The 15,137-nt window shown below is 41.9% G+C and overlaps 1 protein-coding gene across 3 annotated transcripts in view; it reads right to left on the reverse strand.

Moving 5' to 3' along the window:
* The window catches only part of EML6 (EMAP like 6), a 279,209-nt gene that overhangs the window by 198,859 nt on the left and 65,213 nt on the right, over positions 1-15,137 (reverse strand). For all 3 annotated transcript variants that reach the window (XM_073672290.1, XM_073672289.1, XM_073672288.1), the window contains exons 7-10: positions 7,753-7,954; positions 6,280-6,417; positions 2,181-2,437; positions 977-1,189 (exon numbers count right to left, since the gene is read on the reverse strand). In XM_073672290.1, the coding sequence (XP_073528391.1) occupies positions 977-1,189; positions 2,181-2,437; positions 6,280-6,417; positions 7,753-7,954 (810 nt within the window). The remainder of the gene's footprint in view (positions 1-976; positions 1,190-2,180; positions 2,438-6,279; positions 6,418-7,752; positions 7,955-15,137) is intronic.

Here is a 15,137-nt window from a genome sequence, read left to right on the forward strand (position 1 = left end):
TTTGCAGGCTGGACTTACTGTTATGTTCTGCTACCAGAGCTAAGGAAAGAGAGGAGATCTGTCCCTACGATAGAACTCAGCTGAATCCCTACGATGTAACAGGGGACCTGATCCTGCGATCAGACCTGCTAAAGTCCTAAGCTAGTCTGTACGGAGACCTATAGATGTGGGGAAGGAATCCCTACAAGTACTAAGGACTGGGAGGAATATGGGACACCTCCTAACAGAAATAGTAGCAGACAGACGAACAAACAAAAAAATATAGAACATAGAGGTCAGTAGACCAAGCAAACTAACAGAGCAAGACACAGAGCACAGGCTAGCTAGAAAGTAGATATACAATGAAGTCCAGCAAAGCCAGAAGGGCGGAGCAGGATTAAATAGGCCAACAAGGTCATGTGACCAGCAAAGGAAAGGCAAGGTTCTAACAGTTATACAGCCTAGCTTGCATGTTTTCTCAATTGGGAACCCAACATCAGCCAATGCTAGTGATGAATTATCTCCTGGGAGAAGAAATGATTGTCTGGTCTTACTGAAACTGGTAGGTTTTGCCGACATTAATCTAATGTGTATAGCCACCTTAACCACCTCTAGATATCCTCCATTCATGTACAACAAATATCATTTATGCATGTAAGGAGAGGGCTATGTCAAGAATTCATGTGTATAGGTGGGTTAAAATAAATAGCTGTCGGTTGAATGACGAACCCTCAACGTGTGAAACTCAATTGTCAATTTATTCATACTTTTCTAGTAGGAACATCACAACATAGATCAGTTCCTTTGCTAAACTTTGAGAAAAGATAATCCACAATTGTCATATATGACTATTTACTAAAATACATAAGCCAGAAGGAGTGACAGGTCCTCTTTAACCACGTTGCATCCTCTACACAATTCTTGTCCGTCAGCTGATAGTTACAGAATTTGGGTGCTGATAAGTCATATAAATGAAAACATTAAGGAATCAGCTTACCTTTTTTAAGGCTAGGAAACCTGAATAATTTTACTAGCCCAAAATCATCTCCAGTCACCAACGCTGTGCTATTAAAATTGGCATCTACTGAATTGATGTCAGTAAGGTCGGTATATTTTGGCCATATTCCGTTGACTTCTGGTCCAACCACACACGTCCAAGAAAACCAATGTATACCTTTAATTTCATCTTTGTTTGTGAGATGCTTCCCAGCTGTAATGTATGAATAATGGGTCAGAAGGGCACACACGTGGTTTTATAGTCCTAGTGTACATGTAGCCATAACTCTTCCACACTAGCTTAGTCATTGCGTTACACAAAGAGAGGTCAACTTTCTAATATACTTATAGTTTCTAATCCTCCCTGTTTTCAAGATTACTGTATAAGAGTTTTCTAGGACTTGTAGTACACGTCATAGTGTAGGGCTCATTATAAGTATTACTCTAGTAGCAATAACTAAACACTCAAATCCCCCACCACTACAGCACCAACCCTCCAGTGGTCTCCCCAGATCCAGAAGTGATGAAGTCCTGTCCATCAGTCAGCTAATCCCTGGGACTACTGATTGGGTGCAGAGTCAGAAGACTCAAGGACACGATGTCATACCACTGGAGAAGATGATGTTGTGTACATCATTCACCTAAACCTAAAGGTTGCAGCCAATCAGTGGTATCAATTGATGGTTGTAAAGTCAGAAGACTCAAGGGCAGGATGTCATCACACTGGAGAAGATGATGTTGTGTACATCAGTCACCTAAACCTAAAGGTTGCAGCCAATCAGTGGTATCAATTGATGGTTGTAGAGTCAGAAGACTCAAGGGCAGGATGTCATCACACTGGAGAAGATGACGTTAAGTACATCAGTTACTTAAACCTAACAGTTGCAGTCAATCAGTGGTATCAGATGACTAATGGACTGGATGGAATAGCTTGGTGGTCCTAGCAGAGATCACTTGAGCTACAGCATTATGCATCGCACATGCTCTCAGCCAATCAGCATTTGAGGAAGTGTTTTTTTGCAATTCTCATTGGCTGAGAGCAGCTCACAGGGTTTTCTATTTTCTGCAACTAAATGTCCTTTTCAGTTGGATGCCAGGTGAACTGTAGCATAGTGCCCCCCATACTCTGGATCTGGATGCTACATACTAGGAGCCTTTCATATCCAACAGGTGAAGCTTTATCAGAGCTTTCCAAGAATACTCACATGGCATCTTGTAAAACAATCTTTCTCCGGATCCATCATTAGTTTGCAGGTACTTGCTATCCACAGACCAGTCAAGGTGGGTTATAAAACTGGAAGACTTATTGCATTCCCCAATTTTTTTGTATCGCTGTGCAACTGCATACACATCCACAAGGCCATCATTAGAGCCCACAGCAAGGTAGGATCCATCCGGAGAAAACTTCATTTCATGAATTACTTCTTTCCTGTCCTTAATGTGAACCACTTCTGTCATATCCCTGCAAAACAACATTCAAATTCGCTTTTTTAATGCCAAGTAAGACATTTCAGTAATGTTCCCTTTTTTTGTGAGATAAAATCAATTTGTAGATGCAATGATATATTATTAATACTTCACACAAAGTGAAAAAGACACAGTACAAAACCTTCCGATTAAATATTACATGAAAAAGAAGTGATGAAGGCTGAACGCTTACTCGTCCACTGTTTGTCAGTAAACAATTACAAATATTTTTGGTGGAATTTTTCTTTTTATGGTTTCAGGTAAGAATCTGAGGTCAGGTTTCCATGTTCAGGATTTTTTATGTAGTAGTTTTTGAAGTCAAAACGAGAAAAGGATCATAAATGGAAAACACCTACAAAGAAAAGACTGAGGCCCCAATTTATCAAAGCTTTTTACGTTAGAAAACTGGGGCAAATTTTTTTTAAAAAGTCGCCAAATGTTTGCGCAATGTCAATCTGGGCAAATATTTTGCGATATATGGCATTTACACGCCACTTTCATTCAGCTCTGACAAAGTGAGCGAAGCTAGGGCGGAACGGGGTATGGCGACCACGGGACGTCACATTCATGGCGAGTGGTGGCGTTCTTTATGCCACAAATCTTATTCATAATAAGATCTGTGGCAAGATGATGAAGACTGGTGTGAATAATGACAATCCTGATGAATCAGAGCCTGAGACTTCTTCTTTCGAATCCACTTTTGGCTTTTGACAACAAAAACTGTATAAAAAACTGAATGTGTGAACGCAGTCTGAAAATGCAACTCCGCCCTTAGGCTATGCGCCCACGATGCAGAATTGAAGCAGAAAATTTCCGCTTCCTTTCTGCATGTCCATGCCAGCAAAAACGCGTGCAGATTTTAACACGCGTTTTTACATGCGGATTTGTCATGCGTTTTTCTAATGCATTGAGTAGGCAAATTCGCATGCGTAAACGCACAAATAATGGACATGCTGCGGATTTTTCCGCACATAAAATCCGCTGCGGAAAATTCCGCAGCATGGGCACAGAACATGCGTATTGTCATTGGGGACCATGGGTTTTTAAAGCGTTTCCACAGCAGAAATTCCGCAGCAAAAACGCTTGAAAAACGCATCGTGGGCACACAGCCTTAATCTATTTTAACCCCTTAAAGGGGTTTTCCCACAAGCGAAAGTTCATTTTAAAAATTGTCTGTGTCTGACAGTGTACAGAACATATGACATCTCCAGGGCAGGGGAGGAGGCAAGAGAGTATACAGACATTACAGCCGGGGATCGCAGAGGATTCATTTTGTGAGGTAAAACATTTCACTGCCTGTTTTTAAACAATGTTTTACCTCACAAAATGAATCCTATGTGATCTCCTCCTGTAATGCCTGTATTGTCCTTTGCTTCCTCCCTGCCCAGGAGCTGTGGTATGCTCCGTACACGGTCAGACACAGACAGTTCTTAAAATGAACTTTTGTTCGTGGGAAAACCCCTTTAAGGAGAGAGCGATTTTTCACTTTTGCACTTTCATTTTTCCCTCCAATTTTTCCAAGAGCAGTAACTTTTTTATTGTCCTGCTGACAAAGCTATATGCGGCCTTGTTTTTTTGTGGAACTAGTGTTACTTTGAATGACACCATCTATTTTATCATATGGTGTACTGGAAGGCTAAATTTCCGCTTTATTTCTGCATGTCCTTGCCCGGAAAAACATGTGCGGAATTTGACACGCCATTTTCGCGCGTTTTTCGTGCATTTTGGACATGCGGAATTGCCTTGCGTTTTCTAATGCATTGAGAAGGCAATTCCTCAAGTGTAAGGCTATGTGCCCACGATGCAGAAATGAAGCAGAAAATTTCTGCAGCATTTCTGCATCTCCCTGGCAGAAAAAAACGCATGCAGATTGTGCATGCTTTTTTCCTGCAGAATACATGCGGATCCACATGCGGGTTCACATGTGTTTCCGCATGCAGATTGACAAGCACTTTCCAGGCGATAGCATCACTTGGAAAGTGCTTGACAACTAGGTCACACTATATAAATCCATGCAAACAGCTTGGATTTATATAGTGTGAACCGTAAAAATTAAAACAAATAAAGCTATACTCACCCCCGAGGCTCCAGCGTGGCTGCAGCGCTCGTTCCTGTCTGGTTCCCGGCTGCCGGCATATCGCGAGACACAGCGGTGAAGGGCCTGCGGTCACATGACTGTGACGTCACCGCAGGTCCTTCAGCGCTGCTGGCATTCAGAGAGAAGCCTCCGGACAGGTGAGTATAAACTTTATTTGTTATTTTATTCTTTTTTTACAGGTACAATGGTACCCAGGTCTGGAGGAGAGTCTCCTCTCCTCCAGAACTGGGTACCATCCGCACATAGAGACGCATAGAAGCCACTTGTAAAAATGTACAGTCGCGGTTTCTGTGCGTCTCAATGCAAGTCAATGGCGGGAGTTCCGCTTGTAAAACGCTAGGTAATCCGCACCCCATGGTCCCCAAGGGGATTCCACATGTTCTATGCACATGCTGCGGATTTTTCCGCAGCGTTTATGCTGCGTACAAAAATCCGCAGCATGTCATTTAATTTTGTGGAAGTGCAGCGGAACTCCCGCCATTGACTTGCATTGAGACGCACAGAAACCGCGACTGTACATTTTTACAAGTGGCTTCTATGCGTCTCTATGTGCGGATGGTAACCAGTTCTGGAGGAGAGGAGACTCTCATCCAGACCTGGGTACCATTGTACCTGTAAAAAAAGAATAAAATAACAAATAAAGTTTATACTCACCTGTCCGGCGTCTTCTCTCTGAATGCCAGCAGCGCTGAAGGACCTTCGGTGACGTCACAGTCATGTGACCGCAGGCCCTTCACCGCTCTGTCTCGCGATATGCCGGCAGCCGGGAACCAGCCAGGAAGCAGCGCTGCAGCCACGCCGGGGCCTCGGGGGTGAGTATAGCTTTATTTGTTTTAATTTTTACGGTTCACACTGTATAAATCCATGCTGTTTGCATGGATTTATACAGTGTGACCTAGTTGTCAAGCACTTTCCAAGTGATGCTATCGCCTGGAAAGCGCTTGTCAATCTGCATGCGGAAACGCATGTGAACCCGTATGTGGATCCGCATGTATTCTGCAGGAAAAACGCATGCACAATCTGCATGCGTTTTTTTCTGCCAGGGAGATGCAGAAATGCTGCAGAAATTTTCTGTTTCATTTCTGCATCGTGGGCACATAGCCTTAATGCACAAATAATGGACATGCTGGGGATATTTCCGCACATCAAAAACGATGCGGAAAATTCTGCAACATGGGCATTGAAATTGCGGATTGACATTGGGGATCATGGGGCACGTATTACAAGCGTTTACGCTGTGAAATTTCCGCAGCAAAATCACTTGAAAAACACATCCGAATATTGGAAAAAAGATCCAAGTGAAGTGAAATTGTGGAAAAAAACGCAATTCCACAATTGTTTGCTAGGTTTTGTTCTTTTAGTGTTCATTCTGCAATATAAATGACTTAGAAATATGATTGTCCGGGTCAGTATGATTATGACAATACCAAACTTGCATATTTTGGTTTTTATATAAGTGGTGGAAAAAATTCCGAAATTTGTAAAAAAAAAAAAAGTTTGCTTGGGTCGCCATTTTTACAAAATCCGCAACATTTTTATTTTCGATTGATGGAGCTGTGTGAAGGCTTGTTTTTTTTTTTCGTTTTTCGCGTGATGACCTGATATTTTTATTGAGACTATTTTGGGGTAGATAGGATAACATCCATGATAATAAATTAAGTATAATACAAATGAAGAGAATTTCAAACTGAAAAGATATCATCCTAGCAAATAAATAATTCCATCAAAACATCTCTTACCTAACCCTGAGTACAGTGAATGAGCCATCCTTCATCCCAAGGGCAAGCTGCGAGCCATCTGGACTAAAGGCCACACTCCGCACAGCTTCCTCCATATTACATCGAGCTATTAGTGAATGGTCTGCAAGACTCCATAACCTAGGGCCAAGTAAAGAAAAGTCCCATCATGGCATAAATCATAATGAAAACAGTAGACTAATGGCCACCATACACATTAGACAAAGTTGGCAGAACACATCGATTTCGAAGGGATCGACAGACCATCTAGGTTGGGGGAGAGAAGGATCCGGCCTGCCAAATTTCAATGACCAATCCTTTTGTTTGACAGGAACATTAGTTGCTGCTAGAGGACTCAGACGGGTGGAGTGTTCCCGTGTTTGCAGTAGTCGGGATACATAGCTGTTGGCTGAACGGCTGCTTGGCTGACAGCTATCTAATGTTTCTGGCTAGCTTGAGGTCTACAGCTTTCCCTGTGGCAACCTCATCAGACACAGAAGTAATGACATCTCAGAATTTGGTGCTATCCGCTCTTGGTGTTGGGTGGATCCATGGTCATCTTAAGAGATGCCAGAAAAAAAATCATGTAACTAGAAGTGTCACTGATCTAGGAAGTGATAGTAGTTGCTGTACTATCTTAAGGGGAACTTCTAGGATCAGGAATAATATGAATTGAATAATAAAATAACCTAGTTATTTCTTTTATGGCCTTACTGACATAGCTCCTGTTGTCCCTGCAGATGCTCCCTACCCATGTAACCGCTGCAGCCAATCAGGTGGGTGGACAGCATGTGACCATTATAGCACAGTAAGTAAAGAACAATGAGGGACATGGGATCAGCAGCACTGGATGTTATATCAATATAACTGGTATTTTTGGATCTTGAAAAACATTGTAAATCTAATTTATTAAGTTTTAAACTTTATCAACAAAGTCAATTAAAGAGAATCTGTTACCAGGTTATTGCCACCTAATCTGAGAGCAGCATAATGTGGAGACAGAGACCCTGATTCCAGTGATGTGCTATTTGCTGGGCTGCTTGCTGTAGTTTTGATAAAGTTACTGTTTTATCAATAGGAAATTAACCCTAAAGGACTAATAATCATGCAGCCAGGTAGCCCTCCATATTCATGAGCTCTGTATAACCCCGCTCCCATCACTGATTGATAGCTTTCTGCCTATGCACAGTGTACACAGAAAGCTGCCAATCAGTGGTGTGGGTGGAGTTATACAGAGCTCAGCATTCGAGAAACGGCAGATCTGCAGCAGATAAAACAGTTTTTAATCAAAAAGGCAGCATCCAGCAAGTAAAGTAAGTGACACATTGCTGGAATCAGGGTCTCTGCCCCATACATTATGCTGCTCTCAGATGGGGTAGCTAAAACCTGGTGACAGATTCCCTTCAAGAACATATTCGATCTCTTGAATTTAAATCACTGGCAGAAGTTCATATATTTGATATAAGAAATAAATACCTTACAGATCGATCGTCACTTCCAGTAACTGCTAGGGGTTTCTTTGGGTGCATGGCAAGGGCCCAGAGCTCACCCTCGCAATGTCCCTGCATTATTAACATGGGCTTATCCCGTTCTCGCACCATCACTTCAAAGATTTCACTATCCTGAGTCCCGGCTAGAATTCTGTCTCCTTTCCAGCACACACTTCTGATAGAGAGGCCTATAGACACGGAATAAGTAAAAATAATAGTTACAAGCTGATTTAATAGTGCAACAATCCTTCTCTGTCAGTAGGACGGCATCTGGCCTAATAATCATTTGTAACAAGTAGTAATACAAGGCCGAGCCTAATGGATTCTAATGTTAATGCCTTAATCAATAAGAGTAGAGACCTTCTGTATGCCAATAAGCATGGATGTGTTCTTCCCACTGCGTAGCCGTAGTCTAAGCTTTTTTGACTTTACTTGATGATCTACTCAGGACAAGACAAGGATGATGCCATAACTTGCACTTTGCTGAATTGCCGGTTACTTATTACCCTTGCCTAATCAACTTACCAACAGGAAGCAAAGATCAGGCTTCAAAAGACAATATAAGGTCAGGCACCCACGAAAACCCCCAGTCAGTGCGGTCATAAGGTTTAATACAATGCTCCTTTCACTGGCGGACAAAGACAGAAAAGGGCCCCTGTGCAAGAACAATATATTGGCCCTTTGCAGCTCAAGAGCTCCAAAAAATGCAAAATTGCACCTGCTTTGGATGTAGAAATGGGCCCCCTTACACCTAGGGCCCCAGTGCGACAGCACAGGTTGCACCAATGATATGGCTCCTTTTATTTAGGAATTCCCATTCATTCTGTATGCAGGTACCCTCATTAGAAAAAAAGATAGGAACTCTAGTGCCCTCTATTGGAAGTAGCAATCCTAAAAGTCAATATCCAACTCTTAAAGGGCCTTGCAATATGACTTTGGATAAGAAGACAAACTCCCTTCCTAATATCTCCTTTCTAGGGTTTATACCTCATAGGTCAGATGCCTATTTTTTAGGTGGTTTCCTTGATTCGGTATTTATACTCATATTTATGTTTACCTCTCTTTTTGTATTATATCCTTTGTGATCCATTGGTTTATTACAGCCATTATATACTGTTATTTGCATTTATGCTGTTGTTTCTGTATTTGAAATATTTGGCTACTAATGTAACCATTGTATTGACACCATTGTGCCCAGCCCCATTCTTGACTTATAAGGAGTCTGCTTTGATCTCCATACACATTCTTCTATGCAGATTTGATTTTGAGCCAAAAAAACTTTTCCCCCTTTTTTGCCTTTAAAATGTTTTAATGACTTATTGTTCACCATGGTTATCTAACAAAACACACCACTAATTTTTGCATGCAGGCGGTCTCATATTCTCATTTATTTGGGTTACTAGTGCCTCTCATACACTGTCCTTTCCTCCTTTATTATTACTATATACTTTATACCTTCATTATTGTTATTGGCAGCTTAGGGACATTCCAGGACTTCCGATGCCCATCACTTTCTACCTTTTTTCACATATAATGCTAACTCAACATGTTTCATCCCAGCTCCATTGCATCCATATACCTTAAACTTTTATAGCAGTGTTCCTCAACTCCAGTCCTCAAGAGCCACCAACAGATCATGTTTTCAGGATTTTCTTAGTATTGCCCAACTAATAATTCCATCACCTTTGCACTACAAAGGAAATCCAGAAAACATGATCTGTGGGTGTCTCTTGAGGACTGGAGTTGGGGAACACAACTTTATAGGCAGCTTTGTCATGTGTTCTCCAGACTAACCACCCATTCAGTACAGGTTCTCTTGTTTAGACAAGAGGTCAGTCTCTGTCTTCCTGTGAACTGAAGGATGACCTCTTACTGGCAGCTCTCATTCCTCTCCCCCATGCACCCAACTCAATCCTTGTTTCTCTAGATGTCCTCCATTTTTGCTTCATAAAGCATTGATATAATAGGTGAGTGAAAACAAAAATTAGCTGAGTTTAAAAAAAACTCCTCTCACTAGGCCATACTGTTTATATTAATTGTGTGTCCTGTGTGTAGAACCTCCAGTATATGCTAACAGCCTGCCTTCCATTGTTCTGGCTTGCAAATGCTGACAAGAAGAAACCTATCACAAGCAGTAAGCAGATAAAACAGACTGAAGCTGCATCAGGTAGAATAAAAGACAGAGACTCTGCAGCTAAGGGACAACAGTTGTATGTCACTAATCTATCACATATTGTCCTTAGAGAAGACTCAGACTAATTCCCCTTTCCCAAGCCTAAGACATTATGGAAAAAGTAGTCTGCATTATATTAGAGGAGCCATATCAGAGAGCAGAAGAAACCCAGAAATGGCATATCAACTAACACACGTATTGTATACACAAGGCATACCAAAACCTCTATATCATTCTTTAGAAAAACCTTATGCTGTACTATATAGGCAAAAAGAAAAAAAAAGTGATGTTCTGCTTTAATAAGACCTCAAATTTCATTTTACACAAATACATTTTCTCTTTGCAGCCATGTTGTTGAATTTGAACATTAATTCTCATTTATTACATTCTAGTAGAATTACCTGGCTTTGCATAGTTCTATTTTGCTTAATTGTTGTTTGTACGTGGTTGTAAACTATGTTAGCTACTGATATGACGCCAATATATGAGTTCAGGTAATGGAGAAACAAAAGGGTTAATTCTGCGCTGCTGTTTGGGAAGCATGAAGGATGCCAATCCGAGTATAAGTTGTTTATTTGTCAACGCGTTTCGAAGTGTATAAACTTCTTCTTCAGGACAACTAAGATAGCTATCGCAGAATTAACCCATTTGTTTCTCCATTACCTGCACTTTCATCCTCTCGTGGGTTGGCAGCAGCCTTAAAGGGGTTGTCCAGTCCAAATCGATAAGTCTGAAGTCACTCTGTGTAACTGCAGACTTATGAATCCCCCCAGGGCCTGCACTGTGTGCTGCGAGGATTCGCTGGTTTCTGAGCCAGGACCGGAGGGTATGTATGAGTTATACATACTCTCGGCCAGAGCCAGTACAGTGGGCGTGGCCTCGCTCTCTGTACACCTGTATGGAGTGAGGCCGGGCTCTCTAGTCGGCCCTGCCCACTAAACGGCCATATCACTAGTCGGGGGCGTGGCTTTGCTTAATACAAGTGTAGGGAGCAATGCCACGCCCATTGGATGGGTTCTGGCCGGGAATATGTATAACGCATACGTACCCTCCAGTCCTGGCTCCGATACCGGCGAATCCTGCATGCACTGGGGGGATTCATAAGTCTGTAGTCACACAGAGTAACTGCACACTTATCGATTTGGACCGGACAACCCCTTTAAGCGTTATCAGTGGTTGGGTGCGCACAACCCGACCAGGTGAGCACCATTATGCAATTCTTTTAACATTGTTACCCAGGTAAGACCCTATTTTGCTCTTTGTGTCTTTCCAGTCCTTCTTTTCTTTGTAAATATCTGAGTCGTTATTCGTAGAAATTTTCTTTTTCTCTAGTATTGTCCAGAAGACATTTCAATTAATATTTGCTTTTGAATTCTGTTTTTTTTTATTTGCAAATATGTGGTGAGTGGTTTGTCGTAAGAGAGCTGAAACCCGGTCCAAAACTTTCCGAATCTCTTGATTGACAAATTTTGGGCAGATTGGTCCAATAGTTTAGCCGTAAATTAATATTTTCTTCTGCATACTGTCTTTTTTGAAAATATGTCAAACAGTAAGTCCTAGAGAGCTGAAATCCAGACTAATATCTTCCTGATTTACCTTTGTGTCAAATTTGGTGCACAGGGGTCAAGTCGTTTGGCCGTGCATAAAAACAAACCTCAGAAATAATTTATATCTATATCTATAGATATATACAGTGGGTACCGAGAGTATTCAGACCCCTTTACATTTTTCACTCTTTGTTTCATTGCAGCCATTTGGTAAATTCTAAAAGGTTAATTTATTTTTTCTCTTTAAAGTACACTCTGCACCCCATCTTGACTGAAAAAAACAGAAATGTAGAAATTTTTGCAAATTTATTAAAAAAGAAAAACTGATATATCACATGGTCATAAGTATTCAGACCCTTTGCTCAGACACTCATATTCTCAGTACATATACTCAGTCACATGCTGTCCATTTCATTGTGATCCTCCTTGAGATGGTTCTACTGCTTCATTGGAGTCCAGCTGTGTTTAATTAAACTGATTTGGAAAGGCACACACCTGTCTATATAAGACCTCACAGCTCACAGTGTATGTCAGACCAAATGAGAATCATGAGCTCAAAGAAACTGCCCAAGGAACTCAGAGACAGAATTGCGGCAAGGCACAGATCTGACAAAGGTTACAAAAGAATTTCTGCATTACTCAAGGTTCCTAAGAGCACAGTGGCCTCCATAATCCTTAAATGAAAGAAGTTTGAGACCACCAGAAATCTTCCTATACCTGACCGTCCAGCCAAACTGACCAATCGTGGGAGAAGAGCCTTGGTGAGAGAGGTAAAGAAGAACCCCAAGATCACTGTGGCTGAGCTCCAGAGATGCAGTAGGGAGATGGGAGAAAGTTCCACAAAGTCAACTATCACTGCAGCCCTCCACCAGCCGGGCCTTTATGGCAGAGTGGTCCGACGGAAGCCTCTCCTCAGTGCAAGACATATGAAAGCCCGCATAGAGTTTGCCCAAAAAGACATGAAGGACTCCCAAACTATGAGAAATAAGATTCTCTGGTCTGATGAGACGAAGATAGAACTTTTTGGTGATAATTCTAAGCGGTGTGTGTGGAGAAAACCAGACACTGCTCATCACCTGCCCAATACAATCCCAACAGTGAAACATGGTGGTGGCAGCATCATGCTATGGGGGTGTTTTTTAGATGCAGGGACAGGACGACTTGTTGCAACTGAAGGAAACATGAATGCGGCCAAGTACAGAGATATTCTGGATGAAAACTTCTTCCAGAGTGCTCTGGACCTCAGACTTGGCAGAAGGTTCACCTTCCAACAAGACAATGACCCTAAGCACACAGCTAAAACAACAAAGGAGTGGCTTCAGAACAACTCTGTGACCATTCTTGACTGGCCCAGCCAGAGCCCTGACCTAAACCCAATTGAGCATCTCTGGAGAGACCTGAAAATGGCTCTCCACTAACGTTCACCATCCAACCTGATGGAACTGGAGAGGATCTGCAAGGAAGAATGGCAGAGGATCCCCAAATCCAGGTGTGAAAAACTTGTTGCATCATTCCCAAGAAGACTCATGATTGTACTAGCTCAAAAGGGAGCTTCTACTCAATACTGATCAAAGGGACTGAATACTTACGACCATGTGATATTTAAGTTTCTCTTTTTTAATAAATTTGCAAACATTTCTACATTTCTGTTTTTTTTTGTCAGTCAAGATGGGGTGCAGAGTGTACTTTAATGAGAAAAAAAATGAACTTTTTAGAATTTACCAAATGGCTGCAATGAAACAAAGAGTGAAAAATTTAAAGGGGTCTGAATACTTTCCGTACCCACTGTATATATAATCTTTAAATAGGATATACCGGTCCTGAATATTACATATAGGGTGGTGGGATTGGGTAAAATTATCTATAAAAATAAAAAATATAGTTGTTTTTTTTATTTTAAACACACTCTAAGGTTATTCATAGGGTGCAATGAATAATAGAAACTGTGTGTATGTAGCATGAAAGAATCTGTCAAAGTCATAATAGAGGACATTGAACAACACGTAATGCACATGGCAGAGCTATGGTTTTTCCTGCAGCACGATCACCGGTATAATCTTCAGTGCTGTATATTAACAATGGAGCACATTTAGACAAACACTGAAGAGATACATCATTTTTAGTGGGTTATTTTTTAACCAGCCACCTGCTCTATCACTTAACAGATGGTAACACGCATGATAATTGCAAGACTGGGCTTGTAAACAGTAAACTGTAGGATAGACTGGCTGCTCGGTATGATTTTCTAAAAATTCTGTCTATTGTTCTGGCTATGCTGTCTGTTTTTAATATTAGAGTAGGGACTCGCAAAACCGTGAGGACCCTTGACGATGGGTTGCGAGCTTACGTATTTTGGCCAAAATATCAACTAATACCTCATATGATATTTTTTGCACTTTTTTTTATCTGCTAGGGCACGGCCAGGCCCAGTAATGGTGACCTTGTGAGTGGGGGCTTCACAACTCTGCGATGCACGGATAGGGTGCCGGGCATCCCGCCTAGTCGAATAGTAGGGGCGTATAATAGGATGCTGGCTAGGCACGGTGCCGCGAGTGTGTGAATTGCACCCTACTGCAAGTTTCATCTGTGTGCAGTTTTAGTGCTGGGTAGTCGCCCCTCCAGTGAGAGTGGTTGAGGGCGATTGTTCATTAGCATTCTGCACCTGTGTTACCTCCTTCTAACAAAAGGGGGCCGGCCGTGTCCTGGTGTGCATTTTTTCTTGAAACCTTGGCTGGTGAGTACCATTGCCTTTTGCTATTTTCTAAAAATTCGGTATGAAGTATGCTTTTATGGAGGGGGAGACAAATGTAAAAAAATATTGAATTACACTATGTGCATGAGCTCTAAGTCTTTTGTTTATTTCTCTTTTAAACCTAACTTATACTAGCCATAAAGGGTTTTTCCAGAATCAAATCCTGTGGACTTGGCTATCTCAGTCAGCCCCATAGACTTTGAATTGAGCAGCAATTGACATTAAAAAGGGGTACATGAAGCCCCCATTCTCATGACCAGTGGTGAACCCAACAGTGTGAACACTTACATGATAAGTTTTGATTAGAAGAAAACTCAATATGTCAAGCCTACATTACAAATGCCGGACGTCTGACCTCTGGCCCTTTCATTCTCAAGATCATGAGAGTTCCAAAGAGCTAAATCAGAGCTGTGGCCCCTTTATTGTTAGGCTTGGTGAGGATCCCACAGGTCAGACCCCCACTGATCATAAAATAATGACATATCCTAGTGATATGCCTTCAGGGGTTTAAAGGGGATGTCTACTTTTTGGCCAACCTCTTCTTAAATGCCTGATTCCCCTGAGTAAAATTAGAAAAGCATATACCGTACTTATCTCCCCAGGGGCGGACTTACCATTGGTGCAACCTGTGCAGCTGCACAGAGGCCCAAGAAGTAAGGAGGCTTATTCCAACCTCCAAAGCAGGTGCCATTTTCTTTTTTTAGGAGCTCTGGGCTGCAAAGGGCCCATGTATTGTTCTTGAGCAGGAGCCTTTTTCTGTCTGTGTCCGCCAGTGCATCTTCCGCTCCATCGCCAGAACTCACTGGCTGCAGCCTTTACAATTTCGTCAGAGTGGACATGCGCTCTCACAGAATATTGAGGAGCAGCAGCCAATCATCAACCGCTGATTGGCTGCAGTG

Source organism: Phyllobates terribilis, unplaced genomic scaffold (genome assembly GCF_046119375.1).
Source record: "Phyllobates terribilis strain yellow unplaced genomic scaffold, ASM4611937v1 Scaffold_3__8_contigs__length_932513732, whole genome shotgun sequence".
Lineage (NCBI taxonomy): Eukaryota > Metazoa > Chordata > Amphibia > Anura > Dendrobatidae > Phyllobates > Phyllobates terribilis.